The sequence below is a fragment of the Carassius gibelio genome, chromosome B18 (assembly GCF_023724105.1).
Source record: "Carassius gibelio isolate Cgi1373 ecotype wild population from Czech Republic chromosome B18, carGib1.2-hapl.c, whole genome shotgun sequence".
NCBI lineage: Eukaryota > Metazoa > Chordata > Actinopteri > Cypriniformes > Cyprinidae > Carassius > Carassius gibelio.
Genome location: NC_068413.1, coordinates 7301429 through 7328000, shown reverse-complemented (window position 1 = coordinate 7328000; position 26572 = coordinate 7301429). Strand labels below are relative to the sequence as shown.

Here is a 26572-nt window from a genome sequence, read left to right as displayed (position 1 = left end):
ATTTATTAATTGGCAGTGCACATTGCATTTAAGCATCATAAACCTGAGATGAGGAACTGTTGTTTACACAGTGTATCTCCAATATGTAAAGTGTTAAGGGCACATTTCACATAGAAGTAATAAATTGCTTAAATGAACTAGCTGAATGGCATGAACAACAACACAAATTTACAAAGACATCCTGAAATCAAAGATTTTTTTAAAGGCTAGACACTGACACATTTAATATTCCCAAGCCTCATAATATCTGAATTTCTATGCAACATATGTCTGCAATGAAATGACATTTTCATGACATATTAGCAGGTCTTTGAGCTCAGACTTCCAAAATGTGATGTGTTCATGGGTTTAGTCATTTAATCCGTGATTTGAACTAAAACAGTAATTAACAGGACCACATTAACCCAAGGGATCACATGGGCTGCAGCCAAAGGCTCAACCTCAAGGGGGCTCTGTGAACAAGAGATAGCATATTAATTAAATGAGGATTTTGATTTGTATAGTTTCATATCTGTTATACACAAATTGGAAAGTGGCTGCATAGCTCCAAAGTGCTTTTCCCAATGTTGACACTGCACTTAGAAATAATCACTGACTCTAACTCACAAAGCCATCAGAGAGAGATAATGTTTGAAGTTGTGGCTTGAAAAATAAATAAAAATAAATTACAGGGCTTCACTGGATGGAAACACATTGAACTCTCTGCCAGTGATTTAAACTGAACACAACCTTCTGTGCCGACTTGATTACATTAGGGACTTTGCTTTTAAAAAGAACATGGAAGGACATTTCAGACATTTTAGATCTCTGTTTATGGGGTTTTAAGGACATATTTGCTGATCAACATTCTTACTTAAGGCCATGTAAAGGCTCACCCAGATGATACATGCTATTTATTTGATAATTTGACCAGCTTTGGCATGTTCATCACCGGCAAGTCTGCTGTGCTTTTTGTCGATAGTTCTTTGGTCACATTAATGCACATTTACAGAATGAAAATGGTGGGCCTGGGTGCTTTTTAGCATCATACTATTCTACAGGTGTGGTTCATGAATATTAAGAACTTTAAAAGGGATAGTTCATCCAAAAAAAAAAAATAATTATCTTCTTTTTTTCACCAATATGTTGTTCCAAACCAGACTTTCTTTCTTCTGCAGAACACAGAAGAATTTATTTTTAAGAATGTTGGTTGCCAAAACATCAATTGTATGGCCACTTGTTTGAGACAGAGGAAGGAAAATCATATGTAAGGGAATGATTACATAATTTTTATTTTTTTTTGGATGCACTATTCCTTTGAGGAAAGGTAGCAAGCATCATAATCATGACCTAATTATTATTTATGAGCAAGGTTGTCACCAAAGTAAGATGTATAATGTTGCATTTACAGATCATAGCGTTGCCCATTAGTATGCTAGTATGTAAAAACAAACTGAAAAATATGAAAAATAATTCATAACCAAATGTACTTTGTTGGGACTTATATGAGTCCTGTTTGATTCAATGTAGCCACTGAGTGCAATATAATAAAGTCACTTTAGATAAAAGTGTGTTGCAAAATGAATTAATAGTTTGATTAAAAATGACCTTTATTATGTCTTGGGATCCATCAAACTTTTTGTTATATTCCTCAGTTCATCTACAGACTGAACAAGCTTATAGCCTAGTAAAGAAAGAGTTCTGTTACAAAGAGATTGAACTGTCTTAACAATGTCAAAGTTCAGATGTACTCTCCAGCTCTGAGCTGTGGCTTTTGAGTCTCTAGTGGTGGAGTACTTATAGTTCCACTCTGAAGAAGATGGGACAGTGCCATTGGTGTTATGAGCAATCCATGTGAGAACTCTCTGATGCAGGTCCAGCCCCAGAAATCTGTATATCTCCTTGGCCTTTTCCTCAGGATTCAAGGCCAAGTCTTCATAGCGCACCAACAGATACCGACCCCTCAGCCATGTGGGTTTCTGCAGGCTGGTCTCCACAGAATACTCAATATCTCTGCACGTTCTCGTTATCTGCGTCAGGTCCACATACCGTGGTTGGCGGCCGGTGGCATTCCAGATCTTCCAGGCCCTGAATTTACTTGCAAAAGCAGTCATGCGGGAAGCAAGAATGGCTCGGGGGTCTCTCACCAAATGGACGATTCGCAAATCTAAACGGGGGTCTTCTGAAAGTGTACGTAGGTCGCCTATCTCTGGGATACGCACTGTTTTTATGGCCAAGTGGGTTCGTGCTTGGCAAGCCTGAGAGGCTAGTGTGAGGTTCAAGGCCTGGCACTTTTTTGGGCACCAGACTTCATCCGGTTGGCCTGCTAGAATCTCCTCGCCACCTTCCAGGCAGACAGGCGGCGTGCACAGGGCGTGACTGGAGCTGCGGCGGAAAAAGGCCCCGGTCATGTGATCCTGTGGTTCAGGGCGAATGTAGCTCTCCAGGAAGCTGAAGTCACAGTTGTAGAGATTGAGTAGGAGGTCTCGGTAGGCTCCCAGAAGAGCTCTGCCATCCAAAGCCCTTTGCAGACGGCTACTAGAATTGGTGAAGGCCTGTTGCACATGGAAAAGGGGCTCAAAAACATAAAACATGTCAGGATGTTGATTGAAAAGTTGTCCAGTAAATGAGGAGCCACTGCGGGTTTGCGCAAACAGAAGGATGTGCTTCCGAGCGGTGGCAGCACTAGTCTCATCAGGGACACGGCTGTCATCGCAGAGCGATTTCCATCTCTGCTCTGGGGAAGAGAAGAAGAGAAAGTGAGATAATACGGCCCTCTGAAACCTCAGAGGACATTATAAGGCCACAAAAGACCCAATTAGTTCAGCTTCATCTTTAATCATTTATTTGGGTAAGAAAATACCTGGAGCTGTAATTTAGGGGAAAAAAACACAGTATAATCTGAACAAAAACTTTAATAAAGTCCAGTGTAATTCAAAAACCTATTCCGCCCACAGAGAGGAAATGTACAGCAGTAATAATGTTGTTTTGAAGACTTGGATTGCCTCCTTCTGTGGTGGTAATCATTTCACCATTTTGAAGCAATATTAGAAAAAAAAAAAAAAAAACGTATAAAATCGAAATATGAACAATGGGTGCATTTCTCCACATACGAAAAAAGATTATGTGACTTTTGCTCAAATGAACAATTACTATATATAGCAGGAGGGTGGGAAAGACTGATAACGCTTGTAATTATGGCTGATGAGAGACTGATTGCGCGTGGCACATTAGGTTGTGCGAGTCGACGCTTTCTGAAAGTGCAAACAGCTGGTCCATGAGGACATATTACGGCAGATTAATGATGAGATAATTGTAGAATTAATTATTGATATTCCATCTCTTGCTCCTTACAGCAGAGAGGGGGGGGGGGGTTTCCAGGTTGCATTTCTAACGGTTCTCTGCTAATTTCTTTCCTTAGAAACTTACTCATTACAGAAGTGATGACCTGAGAGAGATAAGCCTATAGAGAGAATGTCATTTGAATCCTGTAGGATGATCTTGTCAGACCAGCTAAAGCTACGTCCATAACCATGAATTATAATTGAATTTAAATCTCTCTGCAAACTAAAATTTAATAAAGGAAAGAAAAATGCATCCTGGCACTTGGACTTGAATGCAGATGAAGTTCAATACACATCAATAGATGGGTCATTGCTGTTATGCAGTTTTTGAGCTCTGTAACTTAATGTCTGCATAAAATAATTTCTAAATGTTTTGAGATATATGATCTAGTCAAGTTCAGATACTTCATTAATTCTATTTATATGATTATTTACACAATGGAAAGAAAATGTAAGGGAATGTAAATCCATTTTTACCATCTTTTGACTTATGGATAATATCGTAATTTGGATGATGGATGAATGGGTAAATTTAACAGAACACAATCATAATTTTTAATTTTCATAATTCATAATTTTCATAACTTGAGGACATAAAGAAACTACAGGTGCATCAATTAGAATGTCATGGAAAAGTTCATTTATTTCAGTAATTCAACTCAATTTTGTGAAACTTGTGTGTTAAATACATTTAATGCAGTTCAAAGTAGTTTAAGTCTTTGGTTCTTTTAATTGTGATGACTTTGGCTCCAATTTAACCCAGTTCACTATCTCAACAAATAAGAATACTTCAGAAGACCAATATAAAAACAAAACATTTTTAAGTAAATTGTTGGCCTTCTGGAAAGTATGTTCATTTACTGTACATGTACTCAGTTCATGGTAGGGGATCCTTTTGCTTTAATTACTGCCTCAGTTCCGCGTGGCATGGAGGTGATCAGTTTGAGGCACTGCTGAGGTGGTGTGGAAGCCCGGGTTTCTTTGACAGTGGCCTTCAGCTCATCTGCATTGTTTGGTCTCTTGTTTCTCATCTTCCTCTTGACAATACCCCATAGATTCTCTCTGGGGTTCAGGTCTGGTGAGTTTGCTGGCCAGTCAAGCACACCAACACCATGGTCATTTAACCAACTTTTGGTTCTTTTGGCAGTGTGGACAGGTGCCAAATCCTGCTGGAAAATGAAATCAGCATCTTTAAAAAGATGGTCAACAGAAGGAAACATGAAGTGCTCCAAAATTTCTTAGTAAACGGATGCAGTGACTTTGGTTTTCAAAAAACACAATTGACCAACAGCAGCATTGATGACATTGCAGCCCAAATCATCACAGACTGTGGAAACTTAACACTGGACTTCAAGCAACTTGGTCTATGGGCATCTCCACTCTTCCTCCAGATTCTAGGACCTTGGTTTCCAAATGAAATACAAAATCTCATCTGAAAAGAGGACTTTGGACCACTGGGCAACAGTCCTGTTGTTCTTCTCCTTAGCCCAGGTAAGATGCCTCTGACATTGTCTGTGGTTCAGGAGTGGCTTAACAAGAGGAATACGACAACTGTAGCCAAATTCCTTGACATGTTTGTATGCCTTGACCCCAGCCTCAGTCTTTGTGAAGTTCACTCAAATTCTTGAATCGATTTTGCTTGACAATCCTCATAAGGCTGCGGTTCTCTCTGTTGGTTGTGCATTTTTTTCTTCCACACTTTTTCCTTACACTCAACTTTCTGTTAACATGCTTGGATACAGCACTCTGTGAACAGCCAGCTTCTATGGCAATGAAAGTTTGTGGCTTACCCTCCTTGTGAAGGGTGTCAATTATTGTCTTCTGGACAACTGTCAGATCAGCAGTCTTCCCCCTGATTGTGTAGCCTTATGAACCAAACTGAGAGTCCATTTTGAAGGCTCAGGAAACCTTTGCAGGTGTTTTGAGGTGATTAGATGATTGGCATGTCACTATATTCTAATTCGTTGAGATTTGGTGGGTTTTTGTTAAATGTGAGCCAAAATCATCACAATTCAGTCTGTGCACTGAATTTATTTAATACACAAGTTTCACAATTTCAGTTGAATTACTGAAATAAATGAACATCTCCATGACATTCTAATTTACTGAGATGCACCTGTATAAAATGGTTACCAGTCAATACAATATAATAAAAAAAATTTTTACCTTGTGCTTTTTAATCAATATGTCATGACCCAGTATTTGAGTGAATCAACATAGTTCTCTTGCAAAGATCTGTCATTTAATCTGTTGCATCCCAGCTTTAATAAATATATTGTATGATGGGAACATGCATCTGTACAGCACACAGAAATGACTCAGAAGCAGATAGTGGAAAACCTTGTTGATCTGTTAATCAGAATAAATGCAAATACAATCCATCCACCAGTAAGATGTTGTAAACATGATACAATTTGAAGTAAACCACACATTGCACTGATCTGCAGAATTCTCATGCAATGCTAAATGTCATTGTGGAAATCTAATGCATTGTGTTACAGGACAGTGACTCACCTTTACCCTGGCGTCCTTGGCAGTGGGCAGAGTCTTGGCATGGGCCACTGAAGGAGTCGTGGAGGGAGCGGATGGCAGTGTACTGAACCCCCAAAGACGTGCATACGAGCAGCAGCAGAGTCTTCCACGAACACTCCATACTGCTCCGTCACCATCACATGCTTCATTCTGTCAGAAAGGCAAGCATAAACACTTATTATCTAAAGCAACCTTTGTAACAAAAATGAAGGATTACACTTTATTTTTGGACTTTAAAGGAAGTGCAATTCAAGAAGAGTTGTTTTAAAATTATAAACAAAGTAACTGCTTTGCTTTGAGAGATCATTACACTGGAGTGCTTGTGAAGTTGGTATTACATATTTTTCACATTTAATCATCATCATAGTCACAGAACAGGCTGCTTGGCCCTATTACCATAGTATTTCCATATTTAAATGATTGCAAACTTTTAACTTAAACCACAGTAACAAGGTGGTCATATCTGTCACCTGGACTCACACCCACCGAGCAGTCCATTTGCTGGCCAAATACCTAATGCATGCATATCTCTCTTGATCTGTCACGCTCTAATCTGATTTATTAGTTAACCAGGGAACACATTTGTGTTTACAAGGTACCAAGCTGATTCAACAAGCACAACTAAGGATGAAATAATTCAAATAGTTTGCCAAATTTGGTCTATTATTCATATGAATCGTGTTGCTTTACATATCGACATGTTGATTTTCATGTTGATCAGGCAGTTTGTTCCTATCCAGGGTTATTATATAACTATAACCATATTAAATGAAAACATAAAATAATTTTCTTAAAATAAATGTTAACGGAAAAAAGTATTTTATTTAATCTACTTGCTAAATAAAATACTTCTCATTTTAACTTAGTTTAAAAATGAATTAGGGTTAGGGTTAAAACTATAGACAAAAACACAACAACAATTTTAACTAAAGAAAAAAAGAAAATGGAAAACATAAAAACTATAATAGCATCTCATTGATACTTAAAATAACAATGTTCTGTTTATGTAAGCAGTTCTTGGCCAGAATAAGATGTGATGTGACCAGGCCTATTGACTTATTTTCAAAGATACTTAAGACTAATGAGTCGGAAGCATTCATTTTTGTCCATTTGCATGTGCTTTTAAATTTATTTACTTTTGAATGCCCAGAATTCAGCTCAACTCTAATAGCATCTCAGTATTGGTCACAGATGACAACCCAAGCTAGTTGGTCTTTCCTCATCTAAAAACATTTCAAATTGCCCAAACCTTCCCCAAAATCAATGTTTTGCTGCAGTTTTCAGTTCAGACAGTTTGATCTGTAACACATTCTCTCATCACAATCCCATTTCTCTTCAAATGGCAAAAAATACCAACTTAATGCAGTGCCTATTTCAGCTGTGATGTATGTTGCCACATGTTTCTCTTGAGGAATAACCATTTCATCAATCATAGGTGGCACAAAATTGGCAGTGATCGTCTGTGGTATCAGAAATGCTATATTACATATTTTCTTCTGCAGCTAATATAAATTAAGATGCCAGAAAAATGTAGCATGGCAATTTCAGACATTGTCAGAATTTCAAACACAGAGCAAAAATTTACAGATATGGCAATCAAGCACTCAACAACCTCCTTATCAGTGAACAGCCATGTCGCTTGCCTCAGGTTCCTTGAACTTTAGATGAAAACACTCTTGCTGGCCTGCTAATTGAACATTCAATGAGGTGGTTTCCCTGTGCTTTTTAATAGCTCCTGAGAGGGACTAGTCACCACTGCAGCTGTATATAGTGACAGTTATATACAGCTAATGGCATAAGAGGACTGTGACTAAATCAGTCAAGCATGTTCCAGAGATCAATATATTGAAAAAAGTCAACCTAAATATGCATGTGACCAGCTGGTTGTATTTTCTTGAACTTCTGGTTATGTCAGCTCTCCTGTTCTTTCATTTCCAAGAGAGGCCAAAAACACATTATGATGGCTTTTGAAAAAAAAAAAAAGAATAAAATCTGACACATATACTTTAGCGTCTAGACTGCAGTAAAGATCTTTTTCTTTTCAATCACAGCGATCTTGAAATCCTCATTGGCTACAGCAAACCATTTACAGGATTTTCAGGGTTGTCTCTTACAATAAACTCTCTTATGATTTTGCTTTTTCAGTCAACAAACTGATTACCACACTAGGAATAGGGAACGTGGGGGGAAATGTATTTCCATCACTGTGCACACTGAGAGCTACGATTAGCTTTCTCTGTCATTTGACAAAATCGCTCCAGCCACATCGACCAACACAATCAAGCACCAGTACTATCAGCCGTCAGCTACTGGAAGAAAATGTATATCTTTTTCTCTCTGTCACATTTCTCGTATGTAAATGTCTTTACGTCTCTTGATCTTGCTGTGAATATATTCATCTGTTTTCAAAAACTCATTACAGCCATGTTAATGTCTCCAAAGATGTCCAAATAGTTATTATTTTACCTCACCTAATAAATGTCTAGAGTAGTTTGAAACCACAATTTAAAACTTAGGTTTAATTCTTGTAAAATCAAAGTGTTTCCAAGGTCTCAATCTGCATTGGTACATCTATAGCAGATATTTGACCACTTTGAACTAAATCATATGAATGATTTATTTTTACTTGTATTATTATTATTTAGATTAATTAAGATGTTTATACAAGTCTAGAAATATATGCAGGATTCTAAATTATGATAAGTTATTTAATATTACATATGTGTCTGAGCTCTCTCCAAGTGTCTATTTGTCTACAGGCACAGCAGGCTACTATTCAAAGTTAATGTGTGTATATGGCCAATATAGCTGCAGGCTAGACACTAATGTGAGCGACCAATCCATAATATATATATATATATATATATATATATATATATATATATATATATATATATATATATATATATAAAAGAAAAAAAAACACTTAAATACTGTATCGGTCAATAAACGACCATGAAAATATCTGTAAAGCATTACCCAATATTTTTCCTGCAGAATTTGTAAGAATAAAAACTGCTTAAAAATGGTTTTGCTGGTTTAAGATGGTATTCTGTGGGTTTGCTGGTCTCATTAAGATGGCTCACTTCCAAGACAAATTAAATGAGAAGTGCCTTAAACCCTGCTTATGAACTCAGAGACTAGCAAGAAACCATATAAGACCGGCTAAGCAATAAAGTCTGGTGTTTTTCTATTTTACCAGAGCATGCCTAATAGCTGGAACCAGGTGCAATGCATAATATTTAACATGCATGGTTTTTAAATCATAGTTAAAATGCATTAAATGTTTTATTTTTTACACTGATAAACCAACCATACCAAACTCTTCCCACGAGACTGACAAATTAATTACATGTACAACTAATAGAATATTTTACCAACATCTTACTGGTAAATATACCAATATTAGTTTACATATCACTGATGTTCACAGTTTATAGTGCCAGTTTTTTTTTTATAAGACTATTCACATCTGTCAAGAGCATCCCTTGTCACACAGCCTCCGCTGACACAACTTCTTGCCCGAGCTCCGAGAGAAGCTGTATTAAATACATCTGTAGTCTAAGTTATCATGATCAGTAGCCTACCGCTAGTCTAAAATTACACACCACATACACAAGATTGATAAAACCTGACGAAAGCAGTTAGATGAGATCAGACACTGACAAGAGAACGATCCGCGCGTCTCTTACCACTGACGACGTTCAGAAATATTCCCCAATAAAACACGCATGGACTCGGTCCCGTAAAGTTGCTCTACAGATAGTCCTGTGGATCTCGAGTCAGCCCATCTATATCAGCCGAACTACATGTGCTGAGCGTCTGTATTAAGTGACAGATGGATGTTGGCTTTTCTGTAAACGCAGGGGGTGGGCACCGCGCGTGGATAACCAGTGGGTTTTTCTTTTCCTCTGTCTTGTCTGCGTTCAGTCAGAGACGATCGCAGAAAACGGGCATAATGAAAGACAATAAGTTTCTGGTTGTTATAGGCTACCTGACGCAAATCAGTAATTCTTTCTTTCACTGACTAATTTCTAACACTTATTGACAGCGTTTCTAAAAAATCGTTTCTTTATGAGTCTATAATCGGTATAGTTCACTCAAAAAAAAAAAAAAAAAAAAGAGTTGATATTTAAAAAGCTTCATTTGGTTTTAAACCTATTATTTTTTTCCCTATAGAAATATGGTGATATGTCAAGCTCGTAAAAGGGATCTTAGAGCACTTAGTGCATCTTTTAAAGTCACATGATACTTTTTTGTGATGAACAACAGAGCGACATTATTCATAATAGCCTAGGCCGGTGTTGTGCCCAATTTATTGGACTCCAATAAATCTGCCCACTATTAGACATTGCTTGTTCTCTTGTACACTGAATGTTCATGAACAATCCAAGACAGTTATGGCAAATTCAAAGATTGTTTGTGTTCCCACACAATTGCTATCATAAAAGACTTGAAATAGTAGTGAAAATTTGTGCTGACTACTTCTGGGCCTGTGGTTTTATGTTGATATGATTTGCATATTGTTTTCCTACATCATTTTCTCACTTAAAGTATTATGTTACACTTGCAACCCTCATAAGTCAAGCATGTGTCCAATATAGCGAATACATAAATACTTAAAGCTGCAGTAGGTAACTTTTATAAAAATATATTTTTTACGTATTTGTTAAAACTGTCATTATGTCCTGACAGTAGAATATGAGATAGATAATCTGTGAAAAATCAAGTTCCTCTGGCTCCTCCCAGTGGTCCTATTGTCATTTGCAGAAATTCATCTGCTCCCGGTAAGAAAACAACCAATCAGAGTTGCGGTCCGTAACTTTGTTTGTGTTCAAAATGTGGAAAAATGTATATAATAAGCGAGTACACCATGAATCTATTTTCCAAACCGTGTTTTTAGCTTGTCCTGAATCACTAGGGTGCACCTATAATAAGTGTTTATATTCAGACTATTTTAGATTGCTTCGGGTGTACCGCGGCGGAGTAACCCAGTACCTTTGTGATTCTTCATAGACATAAACAGAGAGAAGTAGTTCCGGCTACGAAGTTCTTCCGCAAGACGCAAGCAGTTCTGTTTATTAACCGCTAGAGCGTCAAAAGTTACCTACCGCAGCTTTAAATAAAAAAAAAAAAAAATGTGTGTGTGTATATATATATATATATATATATATATATATATATATATATATATATATATATATATATATATATATATATATGCAAGAGTTGATCAGGTCAGGTTATTGATTGTGGTCTGTGGAATGTTGGTCCACTCCTCTTCAATAGCTGTGTGAAGTTGCTGGATATTGGCAGGAACTGGAACACAGTGTCATATACGCCGATCCAGAGCATCCCAAACATACTCAATGGGTGACATGTCCAGTGAGTATACTGGCCATGCAAGAACTGGGATGTTTTCAGCTTCCAGGAATTGAGTACAGATCCTTGCAACATAGGGCCATGCATTATCATGCTGCAACATGAGGTTATGGTTGTGGATGAATGGCACATCAATGGGCCTCAGAATCACATCACGGTATCTCTGTGCATTCAAAATGCCATCAATAAAATTTACCTGTGTTCATTGTCCATAACATACGCTTGCCCATACCATAACCCCACCGCCACCATGGGCCACTCGATCCACACCATTGACATCAGCATACCGCTCACCCACACAACACCATTCACACTGTCTGTCATCTGTCATGTACAGTAAAAAATAGGGATTCATCCGTGAAGAGAACACCTCTCCAAACCGATTGTTGCAGCAGCTGTCCGGGTGGCTGGTCTCAGATGATCTTGGAGGTGAAGATGCTGGATGTGGAGGTTCTGGGCTGGTTTGGTTACACGTAGTCTGCGGTTGTGAGGCCAGTTGGATGTACTGCCAAATTCTCTGAAACGCCTTTGGAGATGGCTTATGGTAGAGAAATTAACATCCAATTCACGGACAACAGCTCTGGTGGACATTCCTGCAGTCAGCATGCCAATTGCACGCTCAAAACTTTCAACATCTGTGGCATTGTGCTGTGTGATAAAACTGCACATTTTAGAGTGGCCTTTTATTGTGGCCAGCCTAAGGCACACCCGTGCAATAATCATGCTGTCTAATCAGCATCTTGATATGCTACACCTGTGAGGTGGATGGATTATCCCGGCAAAGGAGAAGTGCTCACTAACACAGATTTAGACAGATTTGTGAATACTATTTAAGAGAAATATGACTTTTTGTATCTATCTATCTATCTATATCTATATATATGTGTGTGTGTGTGTGTGTGTGTGTAGTTTGTAGTTTCTAGGTGTGCTTGCTTGTTTGTGTGTGTCTAAGAGCAATTCCTCACCAGATTCATAAATATTTTAACAAATACCTTACTTATCATATTTTACATGTACAAAGCTCTGATTTCATCAAAAGTATTTAACATAGACAAAACCTCAAGCAAAAATATAATCAATGGTAGATTTGTTTTCGAAAGGTTGGAGATTCATTACAAGATCTCTCTAAAGGCTTGTCTTTACTGTCCATATAACCACCAAAGGCGGAGCTGACAGACCCCTGATGCCAGGCTCCTAATCACTTCAGAGGAGCCCGCCACCAAGACAAACCTGTAGAAAGATAGGCACAAGCATACACCCACACATAAATACCCATGCAACAAGCTATGTGCAATAATTATACCCACATCAGGGAAAAAGAAATGCAGCCCATGGCAGCAGGAAACTGAGCCTGCAGGTCTACAAACACCCTGAGGAGGCAGTGTACACAAGAAGACTAGAAGGAAAACATTATTTACAATAGGCAGCTGGTCCCATAAAAGAAAATAGAAAAATAAGCCACATATTCCTTCAAACGATCATACTAAAACAGATAATACAAATCTTAACTAGATCTGCCAATTGAATGAACAATTAATTAAACCTAAGTACAATTAATTATTTTAAAATTAAATATATTCTCTGACACATAGAGAAATTTCATAATAAGGATTTTCATACTAACTCAGTGTTGAAGTACCACCTGCGTGTTTTAAAATCATTTTTTCCGCAATATCTAGTTGATGTACTGTACTGGTAATGTTTTAAATTATTTTAATTTGGGGAATTTCCTCAGTTCATTTGAAAATGAAATTATTTAATCAGCACAGTATGTAATTAATTCAATAATAAAAAAATGGTTTAACAATGCTTCTATTAACACAGATTGATAATTTTTTTCAGGTTTGTCAACCTCATTCATCATTTGAGCCATTATCTCACCTAGAAACCCTGCACTCATCACACTCATTATAAAATCAGTTTACCTGATAGACATTTGATCCTCTCTACTTAATTTCAGTCCCATCAGAAAGCAAGAGGACTTATGCTGCTAGTGGCTTTTTTGTCCTGGAAGTCACTCCAAGCTCATAGTGTTTGTGTGTGTGTGTGTGTGCGGTTCAAGGGCTATTTCAGGGGGCATATCCTGTCTGCACAAATACTCTTGGTTGGTTGAGTTTATTAATGTGATTTTTTTGATTTAGTGTTGCTGTACGGCAAAGTCACATTGCCTCATGACACACATTTGAATTATAAACACGGCTCATCTCTAGGAACTGATATTTTTCATATACTGTATTACGTGTCATGTTTAACATGCAATGCTTTATGAAAAAAGAAACTGGATACCAAGGTCACACAAGTCAGTGAAGATTTCAGAAAGAAAAACAGCATTCTTTCATGCATGCATTTTTATTTGAAATCAATGTAAGGCAATTCCTTTAGATCACCACAAACTCAATGTTTAATTTTCTTCACAAAAAGGACACCCCCCAGTGGACATGCACTTCACTACAGGCCCAAAAAATCTTTTCGATGAAAATTGCAGCTATTTTATCAGCAGGGGTGCAGCAACTATGTCTTTAGGTAATGTCTTTCAATGCATGCTGCAGTTAAATGACTTTAAACCTCACAAGACCCCTTGGACCCTAGATAAACTGGGTAAAATTAATTTACAAAGATGACCTAGATGGTCTGAGTGAATCTTTTGAATAAAACAACGCTTATAAGAATCTACAGATGTTTCAAATAAAGGACAGAAGTGTTAAAGTTTTAAGACAAATACAAACATGTGTTGGAGCAGAAATGACACCCATGAAATACGACTCTTGCCTTTTGGCGTAATGCAGTTAGGGAGGTTGACAGCCTATTTTGACAAGTGAAAGCAGACATGGCCCATCTAAAAACCTGCCTGTCGAACTGGTCTACATTGCTGGATGATTCATGGTTAGGGACTTCGTTATGAATCATTGACACATATCAAAAGAAAAGAAAACAGTACACTAGTAAATCAGAGATGTGTCAAAGTGGCTTCAATCACGCAAAGGCAGTCTAATAAATGTAAGCACTGTTTTTATTTAGTGGCAACCATCAACACCTCTTTAAATCTGGCTTTGTATCTCACTCAGCAAGTTCTATTATTATATGGTTATGTTGCTATGACATGTTCAGTTAATTACCAAGATCGTTATATGTTCCCGAATCACTTTTTTCAATCATTTGACAGGATTTCTGAATGCAATCAAGGGGTTATTATACAAAGAAAAATCCATTAACACCACCCTGGATCTTTTATATCCAGTGGATACATTGAGAATGCACCTGTGTTGTAATAAAAACACAAATATGGATTAAAGCTTTCAAACAATTCCAACCATCCCACAGTAACTCAAATGATTTTAATACTTATTTAACAAAGACAGTACTTTGGCTGTCAGCCCAACCACATTGATCATATCTGGAATGCACATTAACAGAGCTGTTTCTCTAATCTGTGTTTCCACACAGGACCACCAGCACAGCTTTACATGACATGACCACGTCCATCAAATCCACACTGTGCTCTCTACACACCATCCGTCAGCCTTTCTCTCACTAACTGCCGGTGCTTAAACACAACCAGCTGCTAGGATATTCGTTTCAGCAGTAGATTCAAACTCTGTTGACACATTAATTGAAACTGAAGAGAAATTAGAACAGGAAGTGTTCTACACGTCCCCAGTCAGGAGAAGACGGAAAATATTTATGGATGTGTTTGCACATCTGTTGTTTATCATAACCAAGTTTTCTGTCTTGGGAGAGATGATGCTCTAATGGTAGCAGTTCAATAGTGCTAAATGCCTCTTTAAAGTATGGGATACATGATTAATAGAGATGTTTTTACAAGAAATGTGCAATTTTGAACCATAAATGCAGAAAATAACTAAGAGAAATGTTTGTATAGGTACTATATGTACACTATCCTCTAGAAAACATATAGTTAAAGGAGTAGTTCACTTAAAAAGTAACATTCTGTCATCATTTACATTTTTTATTTTTTTTACTCACAGAAATAAGTCATACTGGTTTGGAACGACATGAAGGTGAGTGAATGATTTTTGTGTGAACTATCCCTTTAGGACCCATATGTTTGTCTTCATGCGAAATGAGCTTTGATGTAGGCTTTATGGCTTGTTTATTTTTGAAGCACCATTTGCTTAGTGTGTACTCAAGATTTGACAGGGAAACAAACCAGCTGGTCTTGTCTTTGTTGCACAAGGAAATGTCACCTGTGCTAGTAGCTGCTTTACATTACCCTCATGCCTAAGTCTTGCTGCGTGCTCACCTAGAAGACACTTTTGTGATCCATTTCAACATTTACAAGAACAACAATCGCCAAATGTGTAATTGTGAAATTGAACACCCTTTTGTCATACTTGAGCACCCTTTTGAGTAAATCTTACAAATCCTTCAGGTACAAAGGTGAAACTGTATGGATAGTTCACTTAAAAATAAAAACTCTTTCATCATTTACTTACCCGTAAGAGAATATATTTTGAAGAACGTTAGTTACCATTCAGTTTAAGTGACCACTGATTTTGATGGTATGTACAAAATACAAATAAACAAAATATCTTAGTTTGTATTCCACAGAAGAACGAAAGTCATACAGATTTGGAATGACATGCGAGTAAGTAAATGATGACAGAATTCCTGGTGAACTAAGCCTTTAGCTTAAGTAGTTTCCTCTTAAGTTTCACAATTACACTGTTCATGAACATTATGCACACATTATTGTTTAAAAAAGCATTGACCTTATATTCTACGTTTTTGTTGATTTAAGTGCTATCCCTTCCTCTTCAGATGGTTTAAGACCTCCCCCATGAATAGACGCAGATCTTTTCTTAGCTCTAATTTTTAGAACCACCACAATACAGATCACAGCCAGTAATAATAGGCCTACAAGCCCTGCACACAAAGCATACAATGTCAGGTTAGTCTCAGGTTCAGGTTCAGGTTCAGGTGGAGCTGCATGATCCCCCATTCGTTTTATAACAGGTTGGTGGTAAAACTTTAGATTGGTGACCTGCCTAAAGAGACACATGTCCATGTATTCTTCATCCATTGCCCATGGATAGGATTCCTCCTCATCATCATCGTTACTGCCATCATCACCGCCGTAAGCATCCTCATCATCACCTTCATCATACTCCAGCAGCACCACACACCAGTATGTCCCACTGTCCTCCTTTTGGGGATCAGTAAAGGTGAGAGAGGAATCTACCGGTGAGAACTTTACCCTACCTTGTAAATCAATAGGTGGGGTAAAAGAAGGATCCCCAGGGTCCATTATTTGGATGTCCTTCTCACCATTCTTTCGATACCACAGAACGCTGGCGTACTCAACTTTACCACTAAATGCTGGTAAGGACATAAAGTTACATTGGAGGACCACTTTCTTATCGCTTGCAGAAAAATAAATATCGGTGGTTTCATGCAAGGGGCACACATTCAAAGAATAATCTTCAACGAGGAAGGTAGAGAAACATTTATAGTTCCCATAATTATCCGAAACGAGAGACTGAATGACCAGGGAATAGTTATCAGAATTTGTGCTTGTCGACACAAACATCCGATTTTTGGATGTCCCTTCTGGTGAGGATGAATTAATTTGTCCAACGGGTGTTTTCCAGTGATTCTGTCTGAGGGGGTCTACTGAACATGTAAGGACTACATCTTCTCCGTAAGAACGATAAATAGTCTTCAGTTCAGGCTCCTCTGGCAGTCCTATGGTTTGGAAGCTCCTGCATTGCTCTCCCTCCATGACCTGACAGAAAAATTTAGGTCTGTCCTGGATAAACTCATCTGAAACGTGTAAAAATGAGCCTTCACCATGAACCTGAATGAGGCTTTTAAACTCCGCTTGTAATGGCTCCAAAGACATCTTAGTATCCATGAACAAAGTCACGTTGTGCACATCTCTGTACCATTTTACTGTAGCATGCTTTATGGAATCCATATTGCATACCAGATCTGCACCTGTGCCGGGTATCAGTGAGATTTCCTTAAAGTCGAACTCCTTGTCACAAACATAGAGATAGTGTTTGCCATAATTTTCCATAGAGCTGTCACTCCAGCACTCTCTGATGTAGATGCCAGAATCAGAGAACTGAAGATTAGTGAGCTTCAGACCCAGCAGCCCTTCATATTCAGTGGAGAATCTGATCCGACCCTTAAAGGTGTCAGGTGGTGAAACTGAGGAATTTGAGAACTGACCCAGTAGCTCCTTTCCATCAGCAGTGATTCTATACACAGCCATATCATTGCCAAAGCAATAACCTATCTCAAGTTCCCCACCAAGAGCTTTAAAAATGGGGTCTGGGTCTTTTTCTGCAAAAGTGCTCACCAGCAGCAGAGCGAGAAGAATCACAGAGTTCCTGGTGTGGATCATCCTGTTCTACTCTGTCCATCCGTGAGACTGCATTCAGCCTGTTGCCTTCCACATACTCAGAAATTTGAGTAACCTGTTTCTGAAGTTTGGCATTAAGATCCACCCACGTTGTGATGTTGTCCTTCTTAGGTGCAGGGTTTTTTCTTCAGCTTCTAAGGTGCAGTTTTTCTTGCTTTGCTTTCCTCATGCCTACAGTATATCCTCCCTTATAACCCAGAGCACATGGTTATCATTTATCTTTCAATTTAAGGCTCTTCTTTTAATCTTGTGTTCTGTTTTCGAAAGTTTTATCTCATGCATCAAAAGAAATCTGAAGCATTACATAGAAAAAAACTGGTTGTTTTCTCTCTTATGCTCTTCCTGTATTTTGTGTGTGTCTGAGTATTTATTTCAAGTGACACTAAGCACAACATTTTAACCACCGTGTTAATGGAGCATAATAGGGAAAAGGCAATATGTAAAAAATTAGTCTATGTTAGTTAATTCTGACGTAAATCTGAAAAAAGAATACACCTGCACATTTTCTTAGAGAGTTACAGCTTCAGTCAACCATTTCAGCAATGTTCTGCAGGAACCTGATTGTTTGCATACAGGGAAATTTGTTCACATGAGTGTTCACTCTCGTACTACAACAACATACTGCAATATCTGGCAAAGTAATGAATTAAATAGCACAGATGAAAAGTGTAACTGTTTGAGTTAAATTTATATTAGAATACACACACACACACACACACACACTCTCTCTCTCACAAACACACACACACACACACACACATACATCCTTTACATAATACATAATAATATATACGCCCACATAAAAAAATACTATACCTTTATATATATAGTAAGTACTATAGTGTACAGCATACATTAACTATAGTGAACTGATAAACTGTAATACAAACTGTAGTATACTTTTGTGTTTACCATATTAAACTGTAGTGTATATTTAGTATAATATACCCTAAAGTTGTAGAAAGCTTAGTACAGTATTGGGTAAAAATATTTGTTTATATATTACTATAGTTGATATTTTAGCACAGCAACTACAGAATTACCACAACAAATTGCATTTTTCTCGATTGCTAACACAATTCATGAAACAATTCACCATTTGCTCACAACTACAGTATAAGCACAATCTCAAAACTACACATCACCTTGTGCAAACTTGCAAAATACACACTAGTTCACTGCCTAGAGAACACTACTGAGATCAATTCCAAACACTGTTACAAAAACCAGTGTATTCATTCAATTCATTCATTCATTTAGCATCCTCTGCCAATTTGCATTATAGTATTTGTAGAATCCTTATTTGTTATAGCAGAGACAAAAGACTTCTCTGCCTCACATCGACAGTCATCTCCCAGTTCTGCACAAATACAATACACACTTCAAAATTCAATTCAACAGTAATGAGCTTGAGGGTGTATAGCATGTAGGCTACTGCAGGTCTGTGAACGGGGGGGTCGCCCGCTGGCTAGAGCCACTGCCCCTTGCCCTCATTGGCAGAGGTGCCCCTCTCACCAATCCCCTTTCACTCCAGCTCAAAGCTGTCTGTTACAGCTCCTTTAAAGTTCCACTGATTCCACTAATCCACTCTGTGTGAAAAAAACCTAAACAAAACAAAAAAGACAGAGAGTGAAGGGAGGCTGTTAAATTCAGTTCTACATTGCAAACATGAATACAAAGCTCCAGCAAGCCAGCAGGTAAATCATCATAGAATATTTTAGCAGTCTGTCACACTTTAATTCTTGCAATTGAATATATTTAGGGCCCAAGCACGATGGTGCAAGGACCCTCTTGTTTCTGCTCCATTTATTATTATTCTTTTTTTTCTGGAACTTTCTTGAAAAGTCATGAAACTTGGCAAACACGTCAGAACTGGCAAAATATTAGGTATGATATGGTTTGCTGAGGTGGGTGTGGCAAAATGGCTCGACACTGCCACCTATAAATTTTCAACGAAGTGCATCTTGAGCTACGTTTCACGTACTTGTACGAAAATCAGTACACACATGTAACACACCAATATCTACAAAAAAGTCTCTTGTTACGAAATCCAAATCACAACAGGAAGAATTTTTTTTCGATGTTTCGTATTAATTAATGTATTTTTTGTGGTCAGTCTAATCTAAAGGCCTGTGCAATGTTAAATTGTGGAGATCTTGAGTTTTTGTTAAAGGCCGTGTTCATGGTGCCGTGACAAAATTTGATGTCTCGCCAGAGCAAGAGAAGTTGTTGTAACTCAGGCATAAAATGTTTGATCTTCCCCAAACTTCACATGTTTGATAAGAGTCCTGGCCTGAACACATCTGAAGGCCAATATTCCATTATAATGATAGCGCCACCTGCTGGCAACAGGAAGATTGGCACATATATGGACTATACTTTGATATATTCCACTTATATTTATGACTTTAAATGCATATTTCTCACTGTTCACCTTTTTACTAAAGTCACTCGCTGGTGGTGAGCCCGGGTGCGAGGGCCCGTTCATCGCTGCTTGCAGCTTTAATTACCATTATAATCACTAATCCTGATAATAGCAATCTATAACAAATTTTATCAAAACCAAATTAATAGTAGGCCTATAAATAGTAAAAAAAAAGTTGTTTATTTATTAGTATATAATATAGATTTATGCTTTAAAATATTAAATTAAATATCTAATACTTACAGGGGAGTGGGGTAAGATTAGCTACTTTTTTCTTATGTGGTCCTCAAGATAAGGGAAAATTAAGCAGAAGTACAATGTCTATCCTATTCTTGCCTATCCAAATGAAAGTATTCCTAACATTTTAAATCATCAGAATGTATCTATGACAAAGGGTTCTAAAAGTATGGCCTCTTCCAAAAAAAAAAAAAAAGTGTTCCCATGGCTCAGTTTGCCCCGGGTTTGGGGTAAGTTGACCCGAATTGAGTAAGTGGATAAGATGCACCATCTGGGTGCAAAATGACAATTTGAACAAATCAGATTCAAACCACTGTGAAATAACTAATAATTAAAAAAACTAATTTAATAATTTCCTTTTACAGACAGTCATACTTTCTTTTCTTAAAGTTAACTTTAACAACATAAAACCAACCAAATGAAGTTTAAATTTCAATATTTAATTGTTTACATCTTTGAAACAATATGTTGAACACCAAAGTTGTAGCCTTCCTAAAAACTAACTAAACAGAGAGTTTGTTACCCATTACTGCCTACAGGTGGAAATATATTTTTATTTATTTATTTTTATTGGTTTTCATAGCAATATCTGGTAACACTGCCAGAAGTAATAGTAATCAAAAGAGCCCACAGACATGTTATTGCTGACAGGATACCACATACGGTGAGGCAAAGGTTTTCAAATTCAAAGATTGTATCTGTCAGAAACGTTATCAATTCTATCGAAACAGTAGCATGTAACACTAGCTATCTTTAGATCTGTAGAACAAGTATGTTATGTATGTTAGCATATATCTATGCTATTTCGTATTACATTTTCACAAAGTCGTGTCAACAACATTCAGTGGTTATTAATGGAAACTATAACAGAAATAGGCCTATATGTATTGTGAATAATAATAATAAAAACAAAACTGATAAAATTATATAGCCCTAACCTATAAGTAATGGTGCAATATAATATCATTTACCAATGCTCATTCCTCCAAAACAGAGAAAACATCTTTCACAAACATCTACATTTCTTTTTTTTTTAAAGTGTTTAGTGTATATAATGAGGGGGTTATTATAGCACAATTCCCACCCAGACCACACAAATTTACAAACCCTGGATATGGCCATGGTGCCTTCAATTCCCCTAATGTGTTTCTCCTTTTCACAGTCTGGCAGAATTGATGCCCAGTTCCAAAATACATGGTCACATTACATTAAAATTGTACAGTTGATGCAGGGGGTGGATCAACTTACCCACTGGGTCAACTTACCCCACTCTCCCCTACTTCCATTGAAGATGAAGGCCGAAGCAGGCTCAGAGTGAGGGAGAGCCCACTCTAATCAAAACATTTACAATAAAGTAAATTATTACAGAGTGTGCTGTCTTCTCTTTTAACTGAATATTTGTAACAACTGTATTAGTATTAACAAGAACCCACCTTCCTTGTGCCCCTTATTTTGGTTTGGGCTACTGCCCCTGAAAATGTCTGTGTACGGCATTGTGTACTACAGTACTATTTACTGTAATAATAGAAGTTCTCTCATCTGAAGTACTGCTACTACTGTATATACATACTGTTATATCATATGTGTAAGCAGTATTGAAGCCTTGTAGAGCAGCCTGTAGGCCAACTTCAATTTTAATGGTCAGTCCATGCAGAAGAACAAGGTCAACTAGTGCTTTGTATTTCATCAGGAACAAATGACATTTGACCTCATCCACTTCATTTTTATTTTCCCCTCCTATTCCTCTTTGTTTCTGACTATCAGGATTCATTTGACAAAATTTTGCATTGTGCTCCTGTGCATATCATCCTGAGATTCTGACCATTTTGTGTCTTCAGTCTTGCTACTAAATGTTCACACATGGATAAATATGCGCTGTTTTTGATGCTTGAGTTAATTATGTCGTGTGTTTGTGTTTTCTGAATGAGAATTTGGTTAAAGCTTTTCAAAATGATGGCGTTTTTGTGTAGAGTTTTGCGTAAAACACTGAGCCAATTTGAACGTGTGTGCAAACAGGTGAAAGGTGTTAATTCTGAAACGTGTCTTTGTTTCGAGAACTGTATGTATGGTTCGGAAAATTGGGTCAAATTAATCATTTATAGTGTGTTAGCAAATGAGAAAAACTGTAATTCAAGTTCTTTAATATAGTATGTTTAAAAAACAATATAGTATTTACTATAAATTAGCATTTTTTCATGTGGTCAATATATATATATATATATATATATATATATATATATATATATATATATATATTATATTATATGACCATATTCCTGCAACATGTATGGTTTGTTAAAAACGAAAGAATTACATCTCTAAATAAGTCATAGTCTTCAAAAAAAAAAAAGCATTTTCTTAAACTGTACCTTGTGGGCCTACGATAGTCTGTGGGGGCTGTCTGAATGCAAAGCTCTTTGTAAGTCGCCAGATTGTAGAGACTTCAAGGGTGGGCTGAGTGAACAGTTTGAGTAGGCAGGCATGATCCAGCATTGTGATTAAGCTCCAACTGTGACTCACTCTCCACTGCTGTTTAAACTAATTGCTCTCTGTGCTGATTGTAAGAACTCACAGTCCCTGATGCCGTTTTAAGCAACTTTTCTGTTTTGAAAACACAGTTCCCAATGACTGCAGCTTAAAATAGTATTATCTGTTAAATAGTTGGCCGTCATTCATATTATATCAGAGACAGTTCTGACTATTTTGTAGTTTAGGTTAGTGGCAAATTCTCTAAATTCTCAAAATGAACAAACTCTATAAATCTAAATGTTTTTATATTTACCGGTTTCAGTGTTCCTCCTGTACTGAAGATGGCGCTGTTGTGCTCAGACCGCATGGGCTTTACAACCAGAGCTGCAGATCTAATCAGGTGTACTTAAGAATATTTATCAAATATATTATATGAGTAATAAATGCATGCCACATTTAGACCATGCTGTTTGTTTCTTTACCTCGATGTCATCACTTATGTTTCATAAGAGAGAATGTACTCCCTCATGTTCTGTTGAGATTACATTTTATGTGTTTATATGTAACGTTAAATACTGATGTACTGAAGGAAAAAAAATCTAAAGATTATATTTTTCATGGTGGACATTTAACTATTGGGATATCCTGGCTCCTCAAAGTATCTAATGTGTGTTTGTGTTTTTTCTTTTTTCTTTTCAATCTCATGATAAATATGTAAAAAACTGTCTAACCTGTTTGTACCTTTTTCTGTGCGTAGTTGCTCTTGTGTAATTTTGCCTTTTTCTCCAAAACTAATATCTAACAGTTAGTTACCATAAGTAAATTATCTTTGGTGTTGATGTAAAATAACATGGCTCTTCTGTCGTATTTTCATTTTTTGGATGTTAGCAATTATACAGCTACACGATTTCTGCTGACAATTCTTTATTCTATGTTAGTCTATAATAGTTTAGTTTTTTAGTGCACACTCTGTAGTGTTCACTCGTATGACTTGATGTGATATCAGCTTTGCATGAGTAAATGAGAATGAGGAAGTGTTTAGTTTACTTGGAGACTTTAAGTAGATTTTCTGATATGTTTCAGGTACGTTACTTGCGTGCAATGCAAACAGTTACCCAACAGCCCCGCCCACAGACCTGTAGATTGTGTGACATCCCTGTGTCTCTACTGCCAGCGAGCTCAAACAACTCCTTTGTTTCTCACGAGGCCCCGCTCTGATCATTCAAGAAGAGAACCCGGTTGCCATAAACGCCCTGTATGACTTGTCCATAGACATCAGTAAAGTCTGGAAGCTGAGGGGTTGGGTGTTGCGCAAGAGTCCAGTGTACGTGAGCCAGATTGCCACGCTGCTGAGGAACATGGGGGCTAGTAGGCCAATTATCGCCCGTGTTTTGGAACTCCATCCTGGGGCCATCTTCTGCAAACCAGATCAAATGGTGTGCGAAGAAAAAGCTGTGGATGTCAGTATGCGCCAGTCTAGTAGGAATCATAGAAAAATACCCCATCTCATTTTTCACCTTGTCCTCCGATCAAGACAATCTGAAAGCCAACATCGCCTATTTACAGACGTTACATCTCAACAAATGCATCATCAGCAAGCTCATGGCCAGCACCCCTTAGAGCTTCAGCCGACCCATCGAGCAAAACAAGCAGATGATCCAAACCCTGCAGAAGACCTATTTGGACTTGGTCAGGAAGCAGGACAATATGAAGATCTGGTTCCAGAAGCTGTTTACACAGAATCCCTACGTTCTAAAGCTTCCAGACACTTTACACAATAACTTGGCGTTCCTACACAATATGGGCTTTACCAGAGATGAGCTCTTGCAGCTGCTCTCCAAACTGAGGGATTTGTTACTGAGCTGAACCCTGAAAGTATGAGACTCACCCTGATCTACTCCTGGGAGACCCTGGGATGCACAGAACAAGAGCTCAGGCAGATCGTACTTCAGAGTCCAGCCTTGATATATTATTCTGTGCCTATACTAGCCGATCGCTTTAAAGGCCTCCTTACTGCTGGAGTCAGTATGGAGCAGATTGTGGAGACTCCAACAGTGTTAGAACCGACAACGCAGATAGTTCAGTATCGCTTTCAGAAACTGTACTCTTTTGGTTATTATGTGCATTCAGGTAGCCTGGAAGTCCTCAACGGCACCAAGAAGGACTTTGAGATGAGTTAAAGGGAAGTTGCGTCTTAGGCAAGAGAGGCCACTTTTTAATCCAGTAGCTCCACTTCGAGCAGAAGATACAGCACGGAAGCCTGTTTCCAACATAGAAATAAAATACAAATATAATAACTGCAACTTTTTAATGTCAATTCTGACTTTAGTTCTTGCAATTCTGAGTTTACATCTATACTAACTTTTAATTAACATCTCACAATTCTCACTTTTTTCTTTCTTTTATTTTTCTCGGAGTTGCACATTTTTTGCTCGCAAAAAAAAAGAGTTTGAATCTCACAATTTTGAGTTAAAGGACCGATGAACTGCCCCTGTTTATATTTTGTACTGTTCTCTGAGGTCCACTTCTTAAGTTATCAAAAACATAATTTAGAAGCAATAGGCTATATTCTGTCCTATTTTTGACCGCCTCTTTAGAAATCTCTGTTCGAATAGGCCTGGTGGATTGTAGACTCCGAGTGAAACACCCAATGCTATGATTGCCTTGCGTGTATTTGTGATATAGTCACCACAGCATCTTCTAAATTTCAATCATTCTGAAAATCCTACATCGAATTGTGCCTCGTTTGTAAATGAATCCATTGTAAAACAAAGTGAACAAAAGACTGAGTTCGTACTGGAATGGTCTGGAAAAATAAAGCTCATCCACTCTTTCCTAATGTTGGGATCAAAAGGAAGGGCATGCAAGTACAATAACCTCATGTCAAAAGATCAAGGGAATTTTGGTTTCTCAGTTCATGACCAATTTAACCTCTTGCAATTCTCTCCTCTCTTGCAATTTTTTTCCCCTCCAGATTTAAATTTTTCCTCTCAGAATTGCAAGTTTATAACATAATTCTGATTTATTTTATAACACTTATTCTGACTCAATTCTCTCAAAAATTTGAGTAAACATCTCACAGTTTGAACTTTCTTTTTCAGAACTCCATGTTTATATTACATAATAATATTCATAATAATATTCAGTTTATATTTCACAAGTAAAAAACTGAATTGTACAATTAAAAGTTACCTTTACTTTACTTACTTTTAAAATTACTTTTTTATTATTATTTTATGGCAGAAACGGGCTTCCATAATTAAAATTGTATGTGCTACATAAAAAGTATATTTATAGTAGTTTACTTGGTCTGTTTTCTGCTTTAATTTTTTTTATTTTGATCATTAATTTGCTGAAAGGTATAAATTATTGAATGCTTTGTGTCTGTTGTGGAATGGTGGTTCTTACCAAATACAACCCTTTCAACTCAAAGAAAATGTCTTATGTCATTTCTCTCTTTACTACATTGTAAATGTATTTCTTGTTGTTGTATCATCACATACTGATGTGTTGTGCCAACAAATGTATGTAGCTTTTGAAATTCCTCATCAAAGTCTTTAATAATGAGCAATATGAAATACCTCTCGGAGGTATGCATTATGCAGATAAATATTCAGATCAATGAATGTTTACCCAAGTGTTGCTGTCAGAATCTCATTTGCAAGCATTTCCCAATATTTTGCCCTCCGGACAGCATTTTGAGATAATTTTACGCTTTTAAATGATTAGACTAAAATCTTCACTGGTATCTATAATGAAGTTACATTACATACTGCCTTATGGCATCTGCTGTTTACGCACTAGACTTTATGATTTCTT

The 26572-nt window shown here is 37.3% G+C and overlaps 2 protein-coding genes across 2 annotated transcripts; one reads left to right on the top strand and one right to left on the bottom strand.

Annotated features, from left to right (window-relative positions):
- Nucleotides 1-10934, bottom strand: si:ch73-62b13.1 (Carbohydrate sulfotransferase 1-like). The gene is made up of 3 exons (XM_052583153.1): nt 9548-10934; nt 5838-6005; nt 1-2716 (listed from the first exon to the last, which is right to left on the bottom strand). The coding sequence occupies exons 2-3, from the start codon at nt 5974-5976 to the stop codon at nt 1593-1595; spliced, it is 1263 nt and encodes a 420-aa protein (XP_052439113.1). The 5' UTR covers nt 5977-6005; nt 9548-10934; the 3' UTR covers nt 1-1592.
- mterf2 (mitochondrial transcription termination factor 2) lies at nt 5877-26572 on the top strand. The gene is given in 7 exon segments (XM_052583152.1): nt 5877-6016; nt 23076-23153; nt 23837-23968; nt 23970-24198; nt 24200-24596; nt 24599-24930; nt 24932-26572. Coding segments are annotated over 6 exon segments (1332 nt in total). The 5' UTR covers nt 5877-6016; nt 23076-23094; the 3' UTR covers nt 25115-26572.